The sequence below is a fragment of the Zootoca vivipara genome, chromosome 6, assembly GCF_965207765.1.
Source record: "Zootoca vivipara chromosome 6, rZooViv2.hap1.1, whole genome shotgun sequence".
NCBI classification, from domain to species: Eukaryota; Metazoa; Chordata; class Lepidosauria; order Squamata; family Lacertidae; genus Zootoca; species Zootoca vivipara.
The window spans coordinates 20968316-20993749 of NC_142589.1; the positions used below are offsets into that span (position 1 = coordinate 20968316).

Genomic DNA, 25434 nt, shown 5'->3' on the forward strand with positions numbered 1-25434 from the left:
GGGACATAGAATCATAGAATTGTAGATTTGGAAAGGGACCCTAAGGATCATCTAGTTTGACCCGCTGCAACGCAGGAATAAGCTGCTGTCCCAAACATTGATCAAACCTGTAATCTTGGTGTTATCAGCACCACCAGTTGGTTAGAGCATGGTGTTCTAACTGACACTAACCCCAAACTGCGCCCCTGCCACAGAATTCAGCCAAGAGGTTAACTGAGATCTTTATCTAGCAGACTGAGAAATAAGAATACACTTTCAATAAGTTAACCACACAAATTTGCTTCCCTACATGACTTTTAAAAGTAGTTTCCAGTGATCCTATTTCTCTCCTTCCATCACCACCACCTATGTGGGTGTTCTTAACTCTGTCGCATTTCAGATCTAGCTAGTTTAAAAATATATATATATCCTTCCTCTCCTGTTCCATTTTGTTAATCTTCCTTTCCCCCCACTGTTTCTTGCCACATAGGAACCTCCTGTGACACAACGAAAAAGACAACCACAAAGAATCTCTGAATTGTAAATGAAATTTCCTTATCGAAGAGCTTGAGCGGTTGCATGCTCATCTTAAGAGAGGGGTGACTGTGGAGGCCCCAATTCTCCAAGCTTGAAAGGTCCAATTTGAGACAACTTTGACCCCCCAAAGGGCAGACGATTGGCTTGCCAGCGTGTTCACACAGGGGTTGAGAATCGGTATGCACCAACCAGGCTCAAGGAATTATCAGCTGCGAGGAAAGCAGTAGGGTGCGTGGTTCTTCCTTGTCCCCCCCGCTTTGGTTTCATTTCAAAACGGACATGGATCGAACTGAACTGGAGTCAGTCCTGCCACAGAGTCCATAGCTCATGCTTCTACTTCGCTTTTTATCCGATGGGAAAGCATGGAAAAATAGAGGTTGATAATAAGAGATGGTGCCGCCAAACTTATGCAAAGCCAGGTCCTCACCAGAAGCTCCCCATATATTCAGGGATGACAAAACGTTAACTGCACTCAAAATCCTTTTTGCTTGCACGTCGAGTATCTCAAAGCCTTTGTTTTATATCAGCCAGTATGAAAAAAACTTAATGGGGAGAAGGGAGACGCCTTTCCCCTCCTTCTCGGCACCTGCACTCACTTCCCAAGACACTTCTTTTGTTTCTGAATGGGTGGGCACGGGTTTGGACATTGATGTTGCTTTCACCAGACTTCTTGATACATGGGAAGAGGAAAGGCGAGGTATCTCTAGAAGGAGCGGGAGGAAGGTTTGCCTGTCAAGCCCTACTGGCATCCATACCTGAAATCTCGTCCAACATGGAAGTCACCCAGTTTTATCGTGAATGACTTGTTCGCCATACAAAACTGTATAGCACAACTAAATACACAATTGGCTGACTTATCTGTATCTAATAACAAGAGCTACAAATTTTTCCTAGTTGTAAATCAAGATTATTATTATTAATTTCCTGGAAATATAGTTTTGTTTTGTTTTTGGTTTTTCCACAACCCGGGGGGGGGGGAGCAGTTAGCTTTGTTTGTGCACCCCGTTTGTTTGTTTTTTTAAAAAAAAATCTCATTTGTTCTTGACTTCAAAAGTAATCTACCTCTTAAAATTTGTAGTTTTAATATTGTTTGGTGAAGTTGTGCCACTTTAACGCTTTCTCTTTCACTATCATTCCCTTTTTTTGTTACATTTTTCCCCATTTAATGGGGACTTCTGCATCAAACTATTGTATAAAGAATTTGTAGCAAGTTTGGAAAAAAATAAAATATTTAAAATTATTTAAATTCTTTTTGGACACTTCAGCTGTATTATATGTGATTTATATTTTACATTAATTTTGTTGCAGAGGGAGGAAAGGGTGTTGTTAATCTGGAGACTGTTCCTGTATTAAAGTTTGCTGCTCTGTAGTGTTTCCCCCCCCCCTTTTTTTTTGAAGAGAGATATAAAGACTATTCTAATGAAAACATTAAAATTTCCAATTTGCCATACAAGAAAAGGGAGGTTGTCATTGCTTTTAAACATGGCATCTTTGGAGATATTTAAAATACAGAAGATAGGCAAAGTGTGTGTGTTGAGAGAGATAAAGAACTTGCCAAATGAAATTGAGATCTGTTGCTGTAGCTATTCCATATGTTGTTGGAGTATGCTTTCTTACTAACCCTTCACCATAAGGTCCCAGCATGGGTTACAATGATATAGTTTGTATGAATTTGCAAACTCCTGAACAATTTAGTTCCAGCGTACCTTATTGACTGCCTCAACCCTTCTATCCCAAGTTGATCAGTGAGATCATCTGCAGAAGTGCTTCTGCCTGTTCCCCGAGTTGGTGAGGCTCATTTGACAACAAGAAACCAAGCTTTTAGTATCATTGGCCCCGTATTGTGGAATACTCTGCTCTGGCAGCAGAGATTCATTGAACGCTTTCTATTTCAACTTTCAGACGTCTGCTGAAAACTCATCTGTTCCATTAAGCTTATATGCAGGCTTATATGCAGGCAATTATATGCAGGCGGTGAAGGTCCTGTGTGAGTGCTTGGAGGCGGTTGGAGGATGGATGGCGGCTAACAGATTGAGATTGAATCCTGACAAGACAGAAGTACTGTTTGTGGGGGACAGGAGGCGGGCGGGTGTGGAGGACTCCCTGGTCCTGAATGGGGTAACTGTGCCCCTGAAAGACCAGGTGCGCAGCCTGGGAGTCATTTTAGACTCACAGCTGTCCATGGAGGCACAGGTCAACTCCGTGTCCAGGGCAGCTGTTTATCAGCTCCATCTGGTACGCAGGCTGAGTCCCTACCTGCCCACTGACTGTCTCTCCAGAGTGGTGCATGCTCTAGTTATCTCTCGCTTGGACTACTGCAATGCGCTCTACGTGGGGCTACCTTTGAAGGTGACCCGGAAACTACAACTAATCCAGAATGCGGCAGCTAGACTGGTGACTGGGAGCGGCCGCCGAGATCACATAACACCGGTCCTAAAAGACCTACATTGGCTCCCAGTACGTTTCCGAGCACAATTCAAAGTGTTGGTGTTGACCTTTAAAGCCCTAAACGGCCTCGGTCCGGTATACCTGAAGGAGCGTCTCCACCCCCATCGTTCTGCCCGGACACTGAGGTCCAGCTCCGAGGGCCTTCTGGCGGTTCCCTCATTACGAGAAGCCAAGTTACAGGGAACCAGGCAGAGGGCCTTCTCGGTAGTGGCACCCACCCTGTGGAATGCCCTCCCACTAGAGGTCAAAGAGAACAATTACCAGACCTTTAGAAGGCATCTCAAGGCAGCCCTGTTTAGGGAAGCTTTTAATGTTTGATGGATTTCTGTATTTTAGAATTTCTGTTTTTTTGGAAGCCGCCCAGAGTGGCTGGGGGAACCCGGCCAGATGGGCGGGGTATAAATAATAAATTATTATTATTATTATTATTGAGAATACACATCTTTCCAAAACGGTTAGCTGATTTTAACTTCTTCACGTGGTTTTTATTTTATGGCTTTATTGTTGTAAACGGCTCTGTTTTTTGTTTTTTTAATGAGTAACAGCATATAAGTATTTTTTTTACAAATAAAAGAAATGGAAATAACCGTGCAATAATAATAATAATAATAATAATAATAATAATAATAATATGGTGACAATTCTAAAAAAAACAAGCAAGACCATTATGAATAATGAAGGTTGCCGAAAGAGGTGGGTCCCGCAAAGCAAAATATCTTCAGCATTGAAAGCCCGGATAAAGGGTGTACTTCCAGCATACAGCAGGAGACACACAACAAAAATGTCTTAATGTGTCAATGTGGGGAGGGCTCCATAGGGAAGGAGCAGCCACAGAAAAAAGCCCTCTTCCAAGCCAAGGGTCCCAGCCATGGTCATTTGGGAACTGTTGGCATCCGTCTGTCTCAAAAGAGAATGGAGTACTACTTTTGGGGGGGGGGAGTCAAACTGCTGTGTTAGCAGCACCAAAGTGACCTCCCCAGGATGCAAGTATTGGAGGTTACCACCCACATACTTCCACTGCACTTTTCTGCTTGTATGGTGGCACCTCGGTAAAACCACTTCTTGCTGTTTGTAGCAGAGTTTTCCCTGGAGGCAGAGGACAAAAGCAGGAGTCATACTCAAATTCACAGTCAAGATCATCTTTATTGCTTGACTAGTTCCACAAGCATTTCTGTTACTATTATAGGCAAGCTATTTACATTCCTGCTTTATCTCTCCAGCACGGTATAATCTCAGTCCAGTAATTAACCATTCTGACACAGCAAAACTCGCAGCATCAGCAACACACATTGTCTTACTTCCTTGTTGTCAGTGTGCGTTCTGACAGCGTGTGTGTGTGCTTTCCTCATGTGGAAATTGGAGCCTGCAACTTCCTCCAGCTGACACCAGTCAAGCCTCGAGTGTCACCCCTACACACCACACTAAAATTTTTGGAACCCTCTTTAAAGCTTCCAGGAAATTGTATCTGATTCTTAAAGAATGTTTTCCTAACAGCAAGCCTGGGCAGTACATGTGGAGATCCTGGGCTGCCCAGATGACAAGACTCCCCTCTTGGCCACCCTAATGTGGTCCAAAGGAAAGCAGAGCAATACATTTGGCACCAGCTTAGCTGGAGGAGTTGCCGGAAGGAGACGTACCTGTACAAGGCGCCATTCAACTGCCTTAGGGACCCTACTCCGGCTTTGTGGTTTGTTCCTTAGCCTTCTCCCGAAGACACCCTGCAAGACAGCAGATGTTTCGGATCAGAGTTGTCCTCTTTGATAGGCTACCTTCTCTGGTTGGCGAGCCCCATCTGCCCCTCACTTACGGAGGGCACCATATTGACCTATGTGTGCATTTTGTTAGAATCCCTTTTGCAAGCATTTGATTACATGCCAGGGATCCCTTGACGATACCTGAATCCTCTAGCATTCTGCAGGAGGAGGTATGCAAGGCTGGGCAGCCACCTAATGCTCCCATGAGCCACAGGAAAGACTAGCTTAGAGGGAGAACAGGAAGATGATGGGAAGGCATAGCTCTGTTATGAAACGAAAATGCAGGCAGCTCCCTTCTGCCAAGTCATCATTGGTTCATCTTTCTCAGTATTGGCTGGCAGCAGCTCTCCAGGGCTTCGAGGAGGGTTCCTTCCCATACCTATTGGAAGATGCCAGGGATTTACCATCAGATCTGCTTCCAAAGCAGATTTTCTATCATGGGGCTCCAGGCCTTCGTCCAATACCGCTTCCTTCGCAAGCAGGAACTAGTGGGGTGGAGTTCCTGCCGAGCCTGTAGCCAGCCTGCCACTTCCAAGGGTGGCCAGCCCCAGAGTTTTCCAATAGGCTGGAGAGGAAGGAGGACTATGAGCAACGTGAGCACGTTCCCCTCTCGTGGCTGATGTCAGAAAGGGGAGTACGCCAGGGGAAGGCCAAGTTGGCTACGCTCCAAATGACCTAGCTTTGCCATAGCAGAAAGCATTTTCTCTTACTGGCTTTTGCAACAATAGTTCCTTAAGCCATAAAAAAACCTCACTTTCTGCCCAAAAGAAAAGTCATATCTCTGCATGTGGTCCAATAATTAAGGGGGCACCTGGCTTCAGCTTGGAAGACAAATGGATACAAACCCTCCAAAGTTTTACAGTCTCACTTTCCACCATGTTCGATTTATAAGGTGGCTGTTTTCAGACATGCAGCAGGCTTATGTTTATAATTTGCAATGTAGATTTAAGAAAGCAAGTGGTTTTCTTGGCAAACTAGATGGATCCTTGCTACTTCCCTCTGATGCAGCAGAGCAGCTGGGATGGCTGTGACTGCCTCTCAACTGAGAGGAGCCAAGGAACAGCACCACCTTGTGGGAAATGTATCACACTCACTTTTTTTTTTGTAGCAAACAAAACTAAATTGATGGAAAAACATGTATGTGCATGGTGAATTTTTAGACTTGAAATGGGGGAAGGCACAGCTATTCTCCCCCCCCCCCAAGTTAGACTGACGAGAGGCATGTAGTTTTGTAATGGAAATGAAGAAGAAGAGGGGAAGGAGGAGTTTGGATTTGATATCCCACTTTATCACTACCCTAAGGAGTCTCAAATCAGCTAACGTTCTCCTTTCCCTTCCTCCTCCACAACAAACACACTGTGAGGTGAGTGAGGCTGAGAGACTTCAAAGAAGTGTGACTAGCCCAAGGTCACCCGGCAGCTGCATGTGGAGGAGCGGGGGCGCGAACCCGGTTCACCAGATTATGAGTCCACCGCTCTTAACCACTACACCACACTGGCTCCCAATGACCCTGCCGGGATGGGGTGGCAGGAGAGGGGGTGGGAATAATAATCTGCAGGTGCCATTGTCTAAATGGAAAATCTCAGACCTGAAAACTCAGTGCAGACCCTTGGCCAGCAGAACTGTCCTAAGACCAGGCCCTTTTCAAGGCAAAACCCTCTTCTTCTACACTCTGCATCCTGGTTGGGTACTTTTTCCTTGCTGGAATGTGTCCTTAAACTAGGAAAATGCTTCTTGTTTGCCTGGAGGGAGAGAGAAGGTTTGTGTGGGGGTTGGAATGGTAAGAGTTGCGCCTATTGCTTTGCCCACTATTACTTGCTGCCTGCATGTAGCCCCCAGAAAATGCCCCTTAAGGGAATGCTCCCCTCTGGCTGAAAAGCACATGCACACATGCTCATGGTCGAAGCTGATCCATGTGTGTGGACACAAAGTGCGTAGGGCGAGAGAGTGCGCCACCCGCAAATGTTTTTTGAAACTTCAAATACCTAGGCTCCTAAGTTCCAGGCGTGTGAGCCTAATGTCTGTTTGGGGGAAATACTGATGCAAGCCAACCCTGTGTGTGTCCCCGCGCCTCACTTTTCTGTATAAAGCAAGAAAGACTGAAGAGGGGGATCAGGCCTTCCTGATCAATGTGATGTGGGAGAAAAGAAAACCTATATGGCATGGAATTTTAATGTATAAGATGTTTCACTGTAAGAAAACTTGGGAAGTAAGTTTTATCATTGGCAGAGGTGTGTACAGGAGCATGGGGAACTTGCCTCATGCTGAGTCAGAGCATGGAGGTATTTAAGCAAAGGTTGGGTGGCCATCTGTCATCTATGATCTAGTTGAGATTCACGCATTTCAGGGGGTTGGACTAGATGACCCTCGGGATCCTTTCCAACTCTACCATTTTATGATTCCATGATTGGTCCCATCTATCAATACTGATGCACAGTGCCTCTCTGGAATGTTATTGTATTGTAGGAAAAGGCCATAGCTCAGGGGTAGAAAACTCACTTCTGACACCGCATTCTACACATTAATTCTGCATTGTATGAAGTGCCGCTTCTCATGTACAATGGTCTCTGACTGCATGGAGCTTACACTTTAAAAATAAGCACGGGGGGACAACAGAAGGAGAGAGATGGCCAGGGTCTAGAATATGCAGTAGCATCCATTATGTGCATAATTTTGTCTGGCTTGTAGAGACTGAAGATTCCTGCATTGCAGTGGGTTGAACTAGATGACCCTTAGGGATCCTTTCCAATTCTACAATTCTATAACCCCCCAAATCTTTAAAAAGCAGGGCTCTATCATTTCCTTAAGGGTTATATTCTAGGGGAGACACATGATCTGGTCCTCTTCATTCCTCTTCATCACCATTTCATCCTTGCTGAACACATGATATGGGTCCCTTTCTTTTGAGCCTGCTATTTCCATCTTTTCCAGAAGAGTTTTCTCTTTTTTCATTGCCGAGTTGGAGTGGGATGTAAGGGGAGGGATGGAGGAGGAGGAGAAAAGACTGCAGCAGATGCAAAGGCAACACTCGGAAGCTCCTCCTGCTTCTCTGTTTCAGATTGGGAGGGAGGGAGAGGAGATTTTGAGTGGAGGCACGAACCACAAACCGATGCCAGGCGGCAGACTGGACTGTGCTGTCGGTGGACGCTTGTGTGCTGTCAAGTGGCACAACTGCAGCTGAGGAAGAAGAAGATGATGAGATAGTGGAAGCAAAGAGGCAAGCAGCGGTGGTAGCAGTGGCGGTCAGAGAGGTGTGTGTCCAGCAGCTTTGGATCGGGGCCTGCCTCAAATCGCCGGCCACCTTACCAAAATATTTTTGCCTCATCGGCAATTCCCGGAGCATTTGGGAGCCTGACAGAGTGATAGATGATCTTGGTTCCTTGCGAGAGCCGGGAAGAGCCAAAAACCAGAGACTTTAAACAACAGGGGAAAGAGTTGAGATTTGCAAGCTTAGAAGGCTTGGTGCCTAAATGTTTGCTAACGTCTTCCCGAGCACATGTATGAAGGGGTGTGTGCGCGCGCGATGGTGCATTTCGGGAAACGTTTGGAATCCTCTGCAAGGAAGCACTTGATTTGACAGGCTTCGAAAGAAGACTTCCTGGAACGGGCTGCGCCAGAGAAGAGAGCACTTTACAAATTGCAGAAAGTGTCTTTCGAAAAGGAGCCTAGTTCCCTTGGAGCAGCCTCAGAGCCGGATCCTCAGTGAGCGGCCTGCTCCCATCTCCTTGCGTTCTTCACTTAACGGGGTGTGATAAAGAAGGAGAGAGACTTCCAAGGTTGAAGTCTCTTCCTGCATATGACTAATCCAGGAGACTCTGTCAAAGTTATGGAGACCTCAGCTATGACCTCCGGCCCTGTGGTTTGCCCAGTCACATTTTCACAAGTCTTTGGGCATCAGTGCCAACTTCTGGAGGCAGGTAAGAGGAGGGCCAGAGCATCTGAAATGGTCGTTATGGGGTGTGGCAATGTTTTCAGAGCACTGGTGACGTCACTGAGTAATGGCATCTTTGCATCCCTTGCAGGACACATCGTGTTAGGTGGCCGCTTGGAGAGGTGGGTGGAAGGGGGTGGTTTCAAAATCCTGGTGAAGAATGTGAAAAAAAAGTTTGTTTTTATTTTATTTTGTTTTTATTTTTTTGCATGTTGTAGAACGTTGTAGACACCTGTCAGGGATTTGATAGGAAATGCTTCTTTTGCTCATGGCAAAGAGCAAAAAGGTGCCATGACTATACCAGGGCACCTATAACACTCCAGATATTGCTGGACTTCAGCATCTGCTTTGCATGCCGAAGGTCCCAGGTCCAATCCCTGGTTTCTCCAGGCAGGGTTCTGTAGCCCTTTGCCTAAAACATTGGAAAGCCTGGGGCAGCTGGTGTAGCCAATCCTGAGCTAAAAATGGACCAAGGGTTTGAATCGGTGCAAGGCAACTTCCTGTATTGCAAACCCATCCCAGGTTCTCACTCCCACGAGCACCATCTAGTATGGACAATGATCAGTGACTATGAGAGTTGTCATCCAACAATGTATGGAGGCCTCATCCCGAACTACACGGATGTTATCTCATTGCCGTAACATGAGACAACGTTAAACAGACATGCTGGTCTCTATTGGGGTGGTTGGGTGGGGATGTCAGTCTGGTTTGGGTTGGGTTGTGCGTCAAATCAAGGAAAAGGCTAACAAGAGCGAGGGACTTGTTTCAGAGGAGAGGGGGATGTGGGGTGGTAGGTCTGCCGACAAAGGCTTCAGAAATGTTAGTGAGGGTGGGAGGTTTGAGGAGAGGGAATATTTAGGCTCTGTTGCTGCTTACTGACTCATTAAGGGTTATTAGTAGGTCTGAGGCAGATGATGAAGCACTTTTTGCAAAGCAAAATGAATTTAAGCTGCAGGAGCAAAGGGGGATAAAACTCATAGATGCTGCTCTGCCCTAGCTGTGATAAGGACAAATGCCAGAAGACACCTTATAGCAGGCATCCCCAAACTTCGGCCCTCTAGATGTTTTGGACTACAATTCCCATCTTCCCTGACCACTGGTCCTGTTAGCTAGGGATCATGGGAGTTGTAGGCCAAAACATCTGGAGGGCCGCAGTTTGGGGGTGCCTGCCTTATAGTGTGGATGATGATGGCTGCAGCAGCCTTCGTTTCAGGACCATGGATAGCTCTGATGGTATCTTACTCAACAGAGGCCTTTTCTCCCTTTTGTGTCTGGCCACCCTTGGCAAGCTCCGCCCCTTCCTGAAGAGTGCTGAGCCTTAAAGAGGCAGTCCCGTAGCCTGGCTCCTACTCTCATGGTCACCCCCCGGCCCACCCACACATTTCCCATTGTTTGTACTACACTATTCAAGCAGAAACTGAGGGAGTGTTAGGCCCTTGGCATAAAGTGGACTAATTCCTTGGGGAGGTGAGGATCTGGCTTGGAGGATGCTCAACAGGTTACTGGCTAGCAGGGGTCACCCTTGGTGTTATCAGTGCCTAAGCCAGGCATCCCCAATCTTCGGCCCTCCAGATGTTTTAGACTACAATTCCCATCTTCCCTGATCACTACCCCTGTTAGCTAGGGATCATGGGAGTTGTAGGCCAGAACATCTGGAGGGCTGCAGTTTGGGGATGCCGGGCCTAAGCCCAGAACCTCTGGGCTTTGTGTTGCTGGTTTCCCTGACCCAACCAACTCCTGGCTGCTGCTTGGTACCCTCCCTTTGGGCAGTGGGGTTGCTATCACTAGGGTCATCACCAAAGGAAGTCAACTCTTTGACCTCTCCAGATATGGCTGGGAGATCCCTAGAGAGCTGCTGCCAGTCCATATAGAGATAGATGGACCCCATGGTGTGACTCTGCATAAGGTTGCTTCATATGCTGTAATGCAGGGGTAGGTAACCTCGGGCTCTTCCCAAACACAGACCCTCCTAGACCACTCCCCTTTCCCACAAATCACACCCCTTACCAGCCATGCTCCTTGCCGTCCTTGAATGCCTGGATGGAGTGCGCTCTTGAACTGCGGTAATAATTCCTCTGGCTTGCTTGGATGGAGAGATCTGTGAAATTTATGCTTTGGGTGGAATCCCTGCAATACATGAAATGCTAAGATAAGAGACACATACATTGCTCTACCCACTTCTGCCTCTGCTCCTACCCCCCCCCCCAAGTTCCCCCTGGCACCATTGAAGCCTCAATCTGTCCCAGACAGCTTTTCTGCACATTGCTCAAAAGCAGAATGCATTGGGATGATCCAGCCTAGAAGTGACCAAGGCATGTAATTATTATTATTATTATTATTATTATTATTATTATTATTATTATTTGTTTATACTCTGCCCATCTGGCTTGGTTTTCCCAGCCACTCTGGGCAGCGCCCAACATTAATAATAATAATAATAATAATAATAATAATAATAATAATAATAATAATAATAATAAATTTCCCCAAACAGGGCTACCTTCAGATGTCGTCTAAAAGACAGATAGTTTTTTATTTCCTTGACATCTGATGGGAGGGCATTCCACAGGACGGGTGCCACTACTGAGAAGGCCCTCTGTCTGGTTCCCTGTAGCTTCACTTCTCGCAAGAGGGAACTGCCAGAAGGCCCTTGGTGCTGGACGCTACTTCAGGTATACTGGGCCGAGGCCGTTTAGAAGCTCTGGCCAGCTCAGGAACAGATGCAGTTGGCATATAGGCTTCTCCTGGGAAAGGTTTTCCTGGTTACCACTGCCACCTGGGCACCCTGATGTAAGGTTGAATCCTCAAGCTATGAACTTCATTCTTCAATGGAGCTACTGTGGCATCCAAAATAGGTTAAATTTCTATCCCAAAGTCTGTTCTCCCTCTTGGCCTCCAACATTTCTGGGTTAAATCTGTTAGCTCTCATGCAACGCTTTCCTGCTTCCGAACGCCAGTTGAGAATCTCAACAACTTCTCTAATGGTGGATTATTAGTTTTACCCTCCTCCAAATGTCTGTATTCATCTATTCAGCTGTAGGCTATGCAGAAGCTTGAATCTGGGGAACCTAGAAGTCTATAAGGATGAGACTAACACCCAGAATGGGGTCTAATTAAATGCGCTTCAGGACATAATATGGAATATTGAGACCTCAAGGCTTTAATGTTCAAAGCAGTATGTTTCTAGTCATCAGGATTGAAGAGGAAAGGAAATGCAAGTGGGTTTTACAGAATAATTTAGAAAACTGATATGATCTGGTGCAGGCATCCCCAAACTTCGGCCCTCCAGATGTTTTGGACTACAATTCTCATCTTCCCTGACTACTGGTCCTGTTAGCTAGGGATCATGGGAGTTGTAGGCCAAAACATCTGGAGGGCCGCAGTTTGGGGGTGCCTGATCTGGTGCATGTAGTTTGAATGCAGGCTTTTTATGCATCCCCCCACCCCACCCAAGAAATCCACACACAAGGAGAAGGGTACAGACCTATGACTGAGTACCAGCAAGACTAAAGTGGGACAGAATTATATGTTCAGCCCATCCCTAGGACAGAGCATGTAGACTTCATGGCTATTTGTTCATTTATATCATTGTTATATCACCTTATATAATATTAAATCTCTAAATGTTTTACATTAAACGTACAAACAATAGCATTCAATCAAGTTTCCAAAAAAAAACTACGTAAACGCAAGACAAAACAAAATATCTCAGATAAAACCCAGAGCTCTCTGTGAAGAGGGATTGATTGTTAGACCCCTCTTGGAATTATAGCTCTTTGAGGGGAATAGGGGACTCCTAACAACTTTCAGCACCTTTAGCAAACTACAGCTCCCAGGATTCTTTGGGGGAAGCCATGACTACTTAAAGTTAAATGTATGTTGCCTATGTTTGGCAGGCGTACATTGCTTCTCCCATTCCCTGCCAGCCTTCAAAGTACCAACCCAAACAAATTTGCTTTGCAATGACCAGCCAGTCACTCAGCGCAGCATGATCTGAATGGACATAATGGAGTGCAGAGTATTTTGGGCTTTCAGAGACACAGAAAAATCCCCTTGCCTGTGGCAAAGGATGCTTTGTCTCCTGTCAGCAGTAAGCAGAACAGAGGTAGCTAACATGCAGAGGCTCCGAAAAGACAAGACTCCAGTAGGCAGTATTAACACTTCTGAAACCTCTCGTTACAACTTATCCTGGGATCACTCTTTCAAAGTTATTGCAATTATAAGAAAATTCAAAAGGGGGGAAAGCTGTACTCAGCTCTCATTAACAGGAAGCACAGTCCACCCACCCAAAGAGATTAAAAGAGTCTGTCAAAACTAATTTAAACCTATAAATTCATATAGAGTAGGACCCAAACTATGGTACATGAACATAAGTGGTCCATTAACTTCATCCAGGTTGTCCGGGGAAGGCAGTGAAGCCTCCTTCATTGCAGGTATTTGAACAGAGGTTGCGTGGCCGTCTGTCAGAGATTCTTGAGCTGTGGTTCCTGCATTGCAGGGGATTGGATTATATGACCCTTGGGGTCCCTTCCAACTCTGTGCTTTTGTGATCCTGTGTGGTGTGTCTGTAAAGAACGGTGGAGCCACCAGCTGCCCTGCCATTTTTAGAACCTGGGACTGGAAGTGACTGGGGGAGGCAGTTGCGGAGAGGATTAGCAATGTGAAAGACATGGGAAGAGAGGAAGAAAGAAGAGGCAACTTGAAAGGAATGGAGAGGATTAGCTGCCAGAGACAGAGGAAGAGAGAGGAAGGAGGGGGGGGGAGAAAAAAAGATGGGAACAAAGGTGAAAGCGATGGACCTGAAGTGACGCTGGAAGAGGCACTTGAATGTTCATATTTAAATGTATTTGTATTGCTTCTTTAATTTCATATAGCATTTTACAGCATTAGAATTTGAGGGGGGGTGTGGTTCATTTAAAATCATACAATGCCTAGCACAGAGCATTGCTATTGCTACATCAGACAGAAAAACCCACTATATACAAAGACCCTCTTGTTTCCACATTGCTGCAGAAAAGGAAGAAACAAATTAAAACTGAGCTTGCAGAAATCTGTCAAAACAAACCTTTAGTGACAGCTCCCCTTCCCGAATACCCACAGTGACTGAAAGTCATATATATGGCGGTGTCAGTCTCGATGTGACCCTAGTTGCCTGTGCCTGGAAGCTCAATCCTTATTCCTGAGTGCATGAAAGTTTCTCAAGCACATTTGCTCCAGTTGTGAATCTTTTGTGATAACAAGTTGGAGATCTGTTGGAGGGTATGGAGTTATGCCACCCCAAGCCAAGAAGATAAGTTACTATACAACCTTTAGAAGACATCTGAAGGCAGCCCTGTTACTGTATAGGGATATTATATATATACAACTCCCATGATCCCTAGCTAACAAGACCAGTGGTCGGGGAAGATGGGAATTGTAGTCCAAAACATCTGGAGGGCCGAAGTTTGGGGATGTCTGGACTAGGACATCCCTATTTTTGTTAGAGAAATGCTGGAGAATATGCATGTTGATGGGACATTGCCCCACAGAGCAACTTAGCTACGCTCCCTCAACCTCGGCCCTCCAGATGTTTTGAGACTACAGTTCCCATCAGCCCTGATCACTGGTCCTGCTAGCTAGGGATCATGGGAGTTGTAGGCGAAATACATCTAGAGGGCCGAGGTTGAGGAAGCCTGAACTTAGCTGATGCGTTTTGGACTAGTTGCAACTTCCAAAGTAACCTTAAGGGTAGCTCCCCAAACAACACGTTGTAGCGATCCAGTCTTGAGCATACCAATGCATGTACCATAAGGTGGCGACTCTATATACTACCTCCAGTCACAGAAGCCTTTGTATTCTAGATGCTGCGGGGCAACTGGGCTCCTGTCCTGCTTGCAAAGAAACATCTGCTTGACCACCATAGTAAACAGACTAATGGACCAGATAAGCCTTCGGTCTGATTCAGCAGGGCTCTCAAAACAAATGCCATCTTTTGGAGTGTCTCGGATGCATCGCTAGCTACAGTAATGGGGGGCATCTATCTTCCTTTCTGACGGAAGGATTTAATTTGGGCAATTAATGTTCCTGAGTGGTCATCGTCGTTCCTGGAAATTGAAAGCAGGCATTTGATGTTTATGATGCTGCAGAGACAAGCCAAGCATGTGAGGCTGATTAGATTAGTCAAGGACAAGCACGGATCCAATATCCACGCTTAGAAACAGCGGAAAGAATTGCAGCCGGGCCGTGTTGCCTCCAATAAACGCACAAATGCCAATCCCATAGTACAGGGTCCTCTGAGCAGACTGCCAATTCAGGTGGGCATCACCTATTAAGGAACAACACCTTAATTAGTTCTAAGAACCGAGGAGCAGATTCAAGGCCTGATTCTTGGTGGCCAACCAGATGCTCATCTGAAAGCCCCTGGGGCTACTAGCCATTGACAACCTTCCCCTCCATGAATCTGTCTAATCTGCTTTAAAAAGCTGTCCACGTGCCACCACATTCTAAAGTTTAACTATGGGCTGAGTGGTTTGGTACCTTCTGCTGCCTATCCCGAATCTTCCAACATTCAGCTTCATTGGTTGACCCCAGGCCCTAATAAGCATTTCGCCAAGATGCTGACTCTTGTGAGAATAAGCATCTCTATGACTAATCCAGAATATGGCAACTAGAGTGGTGGCTGGAAGCAGCCACTGGGACCATATTGTTGTTGTTTTGTTGTTTAGTCGTTTAGTCGTGTCTGACTCTTCGTGACCCCATGGACCAGAGCACGCCAGGCACTCCTGTCTTCCACTGCCTCCTGCAGTTTGGTCAAACTCATGTTTGTAGCTTCGAGAACACTGTCCAACCATCTCGTCCTCTGTCGTCCCCTTCTCCTAGTGCCCTCAATCTTTCCCAACATCAGGGTCTTTTCCAAGGATTCTTCTCTTCTCATGAGGTGGCCAAAGTATTGGAGCCTCAGCTTCACGATCTGTCCTTCCAGTGAGAACTCAGGGCTGATTTCCTTCAGAATGGGACCATATTACACGGGTCCTTAAAGACCTACATTGACTCCTGGTACATTCTGAAGCACGATTTAAGTGTTGGTGCTGACCTTTAAAGCTCTAAACTGCCTCGGCCCTATATACCTGAAGGAGCGTCTCTACTCCCACCGTCAGCCTGGACACTGAGGTCCAGTGCCGAGGGCCTTCTGGCAGTTTCCTCACTGTGAGAAGTGAAGTTACAGGGAACCAGGCAGAGGGCCTTCTCGGTAGTGGCGCCTGCCTTGTGGAACGCCCTCCCATCAGATGTCAAGGAAATAAGCAACTATACAACTTTTGGAAGACATCTGAAGGCAGCCCTGTTTAGGGAAGTTTTTTAAATTTTGGTGTTTTATTATGCTTTTATATTTATTGGAAGCCACCAAGAATGACTGGGGCAACCCAGTCAGATGGGTGAGGTACAAATAATGCAATTTTCTATTATCTATAATACAATTACAGTGGTACCTCTGGTTACGAACTTAATTCGTTCCAGAGGTCCGTTCTTAACCTGAAACTGTTCTTAACCTGAGGTACCACTTTAGCTAATGGGGGCTCCTGCTGCCGCCGCACGATTTCTGTTCTCATCCTGAAGCAAAGGTCTTAACCTGAGGTACTACTTCCCGGTTAGCGGAGTCTGTAACCCGAAGTGTTTGTAACCCGAAGTACCACTGTAGTATTATCTGCATTGAATATAAAAATAAATTTAAAAGCACACTTTATTAATCAGAATGGGCCATGCATCATACTTCTTGAGTACAAATGCATAAGATAGTGCTGTTACTTTTTTAAAAAAATTCTGAGTTATTTTTATTGGCATCCATCCATCTCGAGAGACAATGGACGAATGCGCCTTTAGGGGTAAAGTCAAAGCAATGGAGAGTTATAGCTCCTGCTGTGAGTATAGAAACTGATATGGGAATGTGGTGGGCATGTAAGGTACCATAAAAGCATTCTGGGAAATGATATATAATGAATTGAAAAAAAATGTTTAAAATAACTTTTATTTTAAAAATCAGCTTTTTTATAGGAGATACCAATATTCCAAAGGAGCAGAAAAGACTTTTAATGTATGCGACGACAGCCGCATGGATGCTACTAGCCCAGAAATGGAAAGAAGATAAATTCCCTACCAGGGAAGAATGGCAAATCAAAGTGTTGGACTATGTCGAAATGGCAAAACTGACCGGAAAGCTCAGGAACCAAGTAGACCAAAACTTAAACAAAGAATGGGGGGAATTTTATAATTTATCACTGTAAGCAGATGAAAACATTAGCAGAATTGCAATCACTCGTAATGTAGCAAGCGCTATGGAGATAATGGATTTATATAAAATATGGATCATTGAAAAAGATGCAGTAGAAACGGTTTAATAATAGGACCCACAGAGGGGAAGGTGGGAAGTCCAGCGATTCGGAGGAATCTTCAAATGTGGATGTGTATAGTTGTACGGTGGTTCCTCTGTTTACGAATGCTTCTGCTTATGAACGCTTCAGGTTACAATCTCCGCTAACCCGGAAGTAGCTGCTCCTGGTTGCCAACTTTGCCCCAGGATGCGAATGGGAATTGCACGCCAGAGGTGCGCACACAGCGGGAGGCCCCATTAGCAAAAACGCGCCTCAGGATAAGAACTGTTTCAGCTTAAGAACGGACCTCCAGAACAAATTAAGTTTGTAACCAGAGGTGCCACTGTATTGCTATACTTTTAAAATCAAATAAAAATTATTTCAAAAAGAAGAAACAAACTGATATGGGAGAGACATATTCTGCTGCAGCTGGGGCAGATTAAGGCATCAGGTTTCGCTGTTGTAGATGGTGTTTCTTCTCTTCACACTCCTCCCAGTGGTCATTTCCCCTCTGGTCAGGGCTGTCTCCAGGCACCGGAGTCATCTGCAAGGGATTCCCACACAGCAGGGTTAATGCTTCCGGGCTTCATGTCACTTCTGCCGAGTTCTTTATAAGCGCAGAGATGGTCTGCCAACTGGTTTCTGAAGCTAGCTCATCCTTGGGCAGAAAAATGGGTAGCGCTGAATAAATTTGACTTGTGCCTATCAAGCAGTTGTCGGGACGTAATCTCTTTCCACCGTGAGACTTCAGGGCGAGGCTTTAAATAATGCCCAAAGACTCTCCGGGACGATTCCCAAGCAAGTCGCTTCTGTTTGCAGAAGTGACAGCCCATCTCCGGCAAGAACCTCTTTGCCCGAGTCAACACCAACAGATCACATTAAGTCATACACAAGGACAGTGTCAGGAATGGCATTTTTCATGGCTGTTTGCAAACGACGCTTGTCATACGAGGATGACTGTGAACTCATTGAAGCAGCCAGTTTCTCACCAGGGGGTTGGTTGGCTGCACTTACCGGTACCTCCACCCTGTGCAGTCTTGGGGCTGGACAAGTTCCCGGTGGAATCCCTATTCAGTCTTCTTAAAAAGTGACTACTTAATCCTGGGGTTGTATTCTTATTATTTTTATTTTTACTACTACTACTATTACTAATTATTAGTTGCTTGATACATCATAGGTCTCTAAGCGCTGCACAAAATTCAGAAGCTTCAAGGATTACTTAAAATCGGAGGGCAGGGGGCAATGCATAAAAATGAAAGTGATTGCAATAATCTTTTTTCCCTTCAAAAACAAACAGCAGCAAAGCCAGCCAAGGATTCTCACTTTTTCAGCTTAAATTTCACTTCTTTTCATTTCCGCATCAGCTTGCAGCTAAAAAGAAAATGTTGCGAGAAAACTCATATTGTTGGATGCATGTCTCCTAACATGGGCAGATTTTTGTACATGATATACAGTATATGGATTTTTGCAAGCAATGGCCCCTAATAATGCATTATTATTTGTACATTATTTTGACTATTGGAAGCATTTTGTGCACATTTCCCCTTAATGTACACTTTTCTGTGCAGTTTTCCTTTCAGTTGGAGAACTGCACTGCCAAATCCAAATGTATGAATTTAAGAAAGAGAGCTGTCATTTGGTTTGTGTATTGGTCCAAGGCAGGCAAATTAAGTGTGTTGTTGGCATTAAAATGTGACTGGACTGAATTTCTCCCTAGCAGAGATTCCCTTAAATTTCAGTGCCCTGATCCTACATTCATTAGACGTGTTTCCAAATGATTTTAAAAAAACCCCACAAACTATGGTACTTTCAAAAGAGTGGCCTACAAATTTGGAAAAATAAATAAAGCCCTCCTTGTCAGAATTAATTTCTCTCTGGATTTTGGTGTTCAGAATTACTTAGTTTTGGTTTCCAAAAGGGAAGCAGTTAGGAGTCCTCTGGTGTTCTGCTTACGAATTTTTGTTTAGGTGAGGGATTTACCAACTCTTTCAGGTCCTTCTGTTCACTTCTATCTATTTATGTCTTGGGTCCTTATGGGAGAGAGAAAATGTCATCACAAAGCACTATCATGTTTTGGGGAAGGGTTGTGGCTTAGGAGCACAGCTTCTGCTTTGAGTACAGAAGGTCTTAGGTTCAATACCCAGTATCTCCAAATAAGGCAGGGAATGTCCCCTGTCTGAAACCCCAGAGAGCTGCTGCCAGTCAGTGCAGACAGCACTGACCTAGGTGGACCAATGGTCTGATTCCATATAAGTCAGCAGGAAAACATACAGCTATACAAAGCCTTAGCTTGGTTGTAAATTTATTTTTTCTATTTTATTTTTGTCTCATGCAAACTTATGAGGTACTTATACTTTTTGATAATGCTAATAATGGCGATAAACACAAACTTTCCCCATGGCTCATTTCTGCTTAGCAAATGTGATAGTGACCTCCAGTGGCTGAAACAGATTCATGTGATTTTAAAAAATGTACTGTAGAAGGAAACAAAATAAACAAGGAGGAAGGCACAGAAACCAGAAAATATATACAAAAGGGACAAATCTGTTCACAGAAGTGCTGGCTGATAAGATTTATCAAAGGGCACAGGACCCCTTCTTCAGGAACCATCTTGAACTTTCCTATATTCCATACCAGAACAGAAGCACCTCAGGCGAATGCAGCATGGAGCCAAAATAAACCTCCACAGCTACTTGCATTCTTCTGAGAAGAAAAGAGACCTTGGAAGGTTTTGAACCTCAATGATGTGGAGCATTTTGGAAGGCCACCTAATCCCTGTGTCTAGAAAAGCAGTGTTAACATCGCACCCCAATATCTGAGCAGTGAGAGACCCCTAACATCATGTCTGGCCTTCAGCATAAAAAGAGTACAGTCATACCTCGGTTTAAGTACGCTTCGGTTTGAGTATTTTCAGTTTAAGTACTCCGCGGACCTTTCCATTACTTTCAATGGGAAAGTTCGCTTCAGGTTAAGAACGCTTCAGGTTAAGTACAGACTTCTGGAACCAATTGTGTTTGTAAACCAAGGTACCACTGTAACTGCTTTGTCGGTCACCCCTTGCCTTTCTTCTCTTCTCCAAGATGGCAGAGAAAAACCGGTTTGACCCGTATTTTTGACCCTGCTAAATTCAGCACCTGGCACCTTCTCTTAATACTCCAAGTATTCGTTAAAGTCTAACATTTGCTGAATTATGAGGAGGATCTGGCACCCAGGAATTTTGGGGGTTTTTTTTGCTTCCCCACCCCGCAGACTTACAATGATAATGTTGACATTGACTGACAGCTGCTCTCCAGATTTTTGGACAAGGGAGATGCCAAGCCCTACCTGAAGACGCTGGGGATTGAATCTGGGAACTTCTTAATGCAAAACGGATGCTCTGCAGTCTGCCACTCTGGCTATTCCCCAAGCTATGGCACTGATGAATTATCCCCCCTCCTGCTAAAATGCCTTTATCTTTAACCACCACTAGAGGAACAGTTTATATCCTCATTCCTGAATGTCAAACTGCGGTCCCGAGTTAGGAATTTTGGCTCTTTCCCCCACCTCCATTTCTTTCTGCTCGGGAACATTTTCTATCAAGAAAAGCAGCAGATGAATTCTTTAACATTTTGAAAGCCAATTCATGCATATGCATTTCCGAGAAACCCCACTGAAATTGAATGTTTCATTTTTCATTATTCTCTGTTCCTGAACTATAGAATTTAATGTCACAAGTGGCCGAACAGAGAAGACCTAGGCTGCGTTTGTATGGAAGTGTATTCCGTTTCCCTGACATTTGCCTGATGTTTCCCTTACTGTTAATTTCCACATTATAGCTCAGCTTTCACGTGACGTAAAAGCCCCTTCTGGAAACCTGGTGGAATATACGGCACGTTTAGCACTCATTTCCGTGTTATTTCATTCCAGGAGGGGGCGGAGAACCTGCTTGCAGCTGCCACAAGATATAAAATCACAGACTGTCCTGAACCCTTGGCTTTATCGTGCAGCAAGTCAGTAATGCCAAGTCTAAGAGTCAGCCCAAAGTCCAGGAAATGTGTTCCAGGGTCAATTCTAATAGCCAAGTCTGAAGTCCAGAAACAAACACCAAAGCATAATCCTATGGAGGTCCAGGAGCCTTCAAATCAAGGTCCATCAATGGGGGCAGCTGAGCAGACTGCCCTTGTGATTGCAGCATCTGGGCTTGATGAGACAGATGACCCTCACCTGTTCCAAGCCTACTCCAGCTAAGGAATCACACCCCTCCTCCCAGAGCTAGTGAGCCCCACCTGGCCAGCTAGGGAGCTGGGCCCTGCGCCCTTTCCTGCCTTAGCCTCCTAGAGCTTCCCTCCTGCTGCATTTGTGGAGACAGGGGCCCCTCTGGCGATGGGTCCTGCTGCTCTGGTTCCTGTGCACTGAACTCCATCCCCTTGCCATCCTCCATCACCCTGTGAGTACTTACTTCTCCATCCCTTGCTTGCTCCGGTATTTCCTAGTCCCCGGCTACACCCCTCACCAATATCCTCTTCCCCGTTGTCCTGCCATTTCATGGCATGGATGTAAAGTGACAAAATTTAGAGTAGGACAAGGGCATTTCGTGCCCGTTTCATGGGGGAGCAGAAAGGGGGGGGATGGGGGTAGCAATGTTGCCCTATTTATTTATTTCATAAAATTCATAAAATTTATACACTGCTTGAATGTAAAAAAAAACCAAACAAACGCAAACCAAGAAAAAAAAATTAAAGTCATACTTTAAAACATACAAAAGTTGAAATACTAAAACAGATTACAATTGCCTAAGGCCTTTGAAATGTCTTGGTAGACCTGTCTAAAGAAGAAAGTTTTTAGCAGGGGCCAAAAGGAGTACAGAGAATGCACCTGCTTGGCAATTGTTGTGTCACACCATGCCGCCTGCTGTGGGTGGTATTTAGTACAACATGCTGGTCAAAAAGCCGTAGTTCCTGCAATGTGAAAGGAGCATTAGAAACATAGCTGCCAAGTTATCCCTTTTTTACAGCGATTTTCCCTTATGCTGAATAGGCTTCCTCGCGAGAAAAGGGAAAACTTGGCAGCTATGATTAGAAAACAGGACAGGCAAACTCCCTTGAGTTTCAGGCAAGAATCTTTCCACTGCCTAATCTGGACCCCCCCCCCCCCGGTTAAAAACATGTGTTTGTGCACTGAGCTATCAATGCCGCTGTGGTCTAAACCACCGAGCCTCTTGGGCATGCTGATCAGAAGGTCGGCAATTTGAATCCCCGCGACGGGGTGAGCTCCCGTTGCTCTGTCCCAGCTCCTGCCAACTTAGCAGTTCGAAAGCATGCCAGTGCAAGTAGATAAATAGGTACCACTGCGGCGGGAAGGTAAATGGCATTTCCATGCACTCTGACTTCCATCACAGTGTTCCGTTGTGCCAGAAGCGGTTTAGTCATGCTGGCCACATGACCCAGAAAGCTGTCTGTGGACAAATGCCGGCTCCCTCGACCTGAAAGCAAGATGAGTGCCAGAACCTCATAGTCGCCTGTAACTGGACTTAACCATCCAGGGGTCCTTTACCTTTTTACCTTTACCGTGTTATACACCTTGATCACGTCCCATCCTTACTTGCCCTAAGCTGGAAAAGTCTCCCAATATTGCAACCTTTCGCTATGCTTAGTTTTGGATGTCCTCTTCTGCATTTTTTCCAGTTCTACTATTTCCCCCTCCTTTAATTTCTGACTTCTCCTCTGACCCAGCAGGGACCCCTGGCCCCCTGACCTTTCCCCATCACCATTGCGTTTTTATGGTCGAACAAATCCTCGTAAAAGATGATTGTGGGGGAGAAGATGACCTGGAACTTTCCATGCAGCCAATGATTCCCCCCACTCAGAATAACAGCCACTCAATCGAACACTCTCTAATTCCCCCCGTGGGACTTTTCATGTCTTGCTCTTCCGAGGGAGTAAATGAGGAATTGACTAATAAAAATCACAATCCTTGCCTTGTTAATAACTCATTTTGCCCTTTGCTGTCAGAAGAGGCAGAGAGCCTGCCACTCTGTTCAAAAGCTCATCAGAACTGGATGACCTTGGTGTCGAGAAAAATGGCTCCATATGGTAATGTAATCACAAAGGAGAAACATTATTCTCCTATAGATTATCCCCTCTAGAAATCTTAATAAGAGAATCATCATGTTGTAAAAAAGAAAAAAGGGGGGAGAGGGGAGAAAGAGTTGCAATTCCAGGTCATAAATCTGATTTCCTCTTAACCCCTTTCTTTCAAAGGTAGAGCATGCTTCTCTAGTGGTTATGCTTGCAGCTATAGTCCTTTCTGGGACACGGGTGGTGCTGTGGTATAAACCACAGAGCCTAGGGCTTGCCGATCAGAAGGTTGGCGGTTCGAATCCCTGCAATGGGGTGAGCTCCCGTTGCTTGGTCCCAGCTCCTGCCAACCTAGCAGTTCAAAAGCACATCAAAGAGCAAGTAGATAAATAGGTACTGCTCTGGCAGGAAGGTAAACGAAGTTTCCATGCACTGCTCTCCTTTGCCAGAAGCGGCTTATTCATGCTGGCCACATGACCCGGAAGCTGTACACTGGTTCCCTCGGCCAATAAAGCGAGATGAGCGCCGCAACCCCAGAGTCGTCCGCGACTGGACCTAATGGACAGGGGTCCCTTTACCTTATAGTCCTTTCTAAAAGTTCGCTTGGTAAACCAGCATGTTTAAATTGCTCAACATACACCCACATAGACATACTAGGGGCTGTGCTCCTCTCTCCGCTCAACAACCTCTTGCCATTTTCCCATGCCAATGCCCTAGAGCAGGTATAGGCAAACTTGGCCCTCCAGATGTTTTGGGACTACAACTCCCATCATCCCTGACCACTGGTCCTGTTAGCTAGGGATGATGGGAGTTGTGGTCCCAAAACACCTGGAGGGCCAAGTTTGCCTATGCCTGGCCTAGAGCTTCACCTTCATGCCTCCTCCTGTTACCCGCCCCTTTTCTGCACCCTCTTGTACACAGATCACCCCCATGGTGATCACCCCCAGACAGAAGCACACGTGTACAGAAAGATTGGGGGAGGAACCATGTCACCCAGTTTAAAAAAATTATGCACCACTTTTTTGTAAAAGGGGAAAAGAGTGGATTACAAAGAGAATAAAACAATAGAATTTTCAGTAAAAACATTCGAAAGTCAAAATCGGCAATAAACTAAAAAATATATGAAATGTTCTACATGTCTGAGAAGGCTTCTGTAAACAAATACTGTTGTTGTTGTTGTTGTTGTTGTTGTTGTTGTTGTTATATTCACATGTCGCCCATGTAAATGGGTTGCCCCAGCCACACAATAAAAACACAATAGGACATCAGCCATTCTAACCTTCTCCGAACAAGGCTGCCTTCAGATGTCTTCTAACAGTCAAATAGTTGTTTGACATCTGATGGGAGGGCACTGGAAAGCATACAGTGAGGGCACTTGCCTGAAGTCAACAGGCAGGGAGTTCCAAAGTATAGGCGCTGCCACGCTGAAAGATTGATTTATTACAAAAGCAGAATAGGTATCATGTGGCACCTTTAACAGTGCCAATTCCATGGATTGAAGCAGTCAATATATGAACATATATGGGGTAAGTCAGAGATAAGTCCCCCCACAATCTATTAAGAGCTTTGTTTACTAATAGTAACACCTTGAGTCTGGTCCCGTAGCAAATCAACAAGCAGTGAAGATCTCCGAGCAGAGGTGTTACACGCTGACACATTCCTCCTTGTGTCACGCCCCATACACTGCTACGAATTAAAATCAGCGCAACATGTCAGTATATCGGCCATAAAGTCACGGTTCCAGAATGCAACAGGTAGCTCAGTGTGAAAGGAACATTAAGAGTAACACATATTGCCCATGTACGAATGCACCCTAAATCCACCCCTTTCCTTTGCCTCTTGTCGTTTCCAACAGGAGCAAAAGCATAAACGGAGGAGGAGGAGTATGCAAAGTCCTTCCTTCTCCATCCTCTCCTCTGGCCTGGTAGCTTGAACCTGGCTGGGCCTTGGATATGGTGCTTGAAACTGCCTTTGCTATCCACCATCTCCAATTCCTTCACATGGCGGCCGAAATTGCTTCCCATTCTCTTGCGCCTTCCACGCCTCCCCCAGTATTTTAAATATCTCAAATCCGTGTCTCATTAATGCTGCAGTTCTGAGTAAAAAGATAGGGGTGTGTGGATGTACAACTTCTTAGGTTTTCTACCAAACAGGTTGCTATGGTAACACACACTCACATACACCCCTAGCTGTTGATGCTGATGAGCCTGTGATCTAAATGCTAGGCTTGTTTCCTTTCCATAAATTAATCACATTTTAAATTAACACATGGCGTGTGTCATGTTCATTAATTTGTGCATGGAACTAGATATGCTGGCTTTCCTTCATTTCTTTCTGCTATCCTTCCATCCCCCACGTCACTATTGTAAAGAACTGGATGCCAG

At 45.3% G+C, this 25434-nt stretch overlaps 1 protein-coding gene across 4 annotated transcripts in view; it reads left to right on the forward strand.

Annotated features, from left to right (window-relative positions):
* Positions 1-1756, forward strand: part of PRDM2 (PR/SET domain 2) — a 50027-nt gene extending 48271 nt beyond the window's left edge. For all 4 annotated transcript variants that reach the window (XM_035117914.3, XM_035117916.3, XM_088671734.1 and 1 more), the window contains one exon: positions 470-1756. In XM_035117914.3, the coding sequence (XP_034973805.2) occupies positions 470-482 (13 nt within the window). In that variant the 3' untranslated portion in view covers positions 483-1756. The remainder of the gene's footprint in view (positions 1-469) is intronic.
* Positions 1757-25434: the final 23678 nt, after the last annotated feature.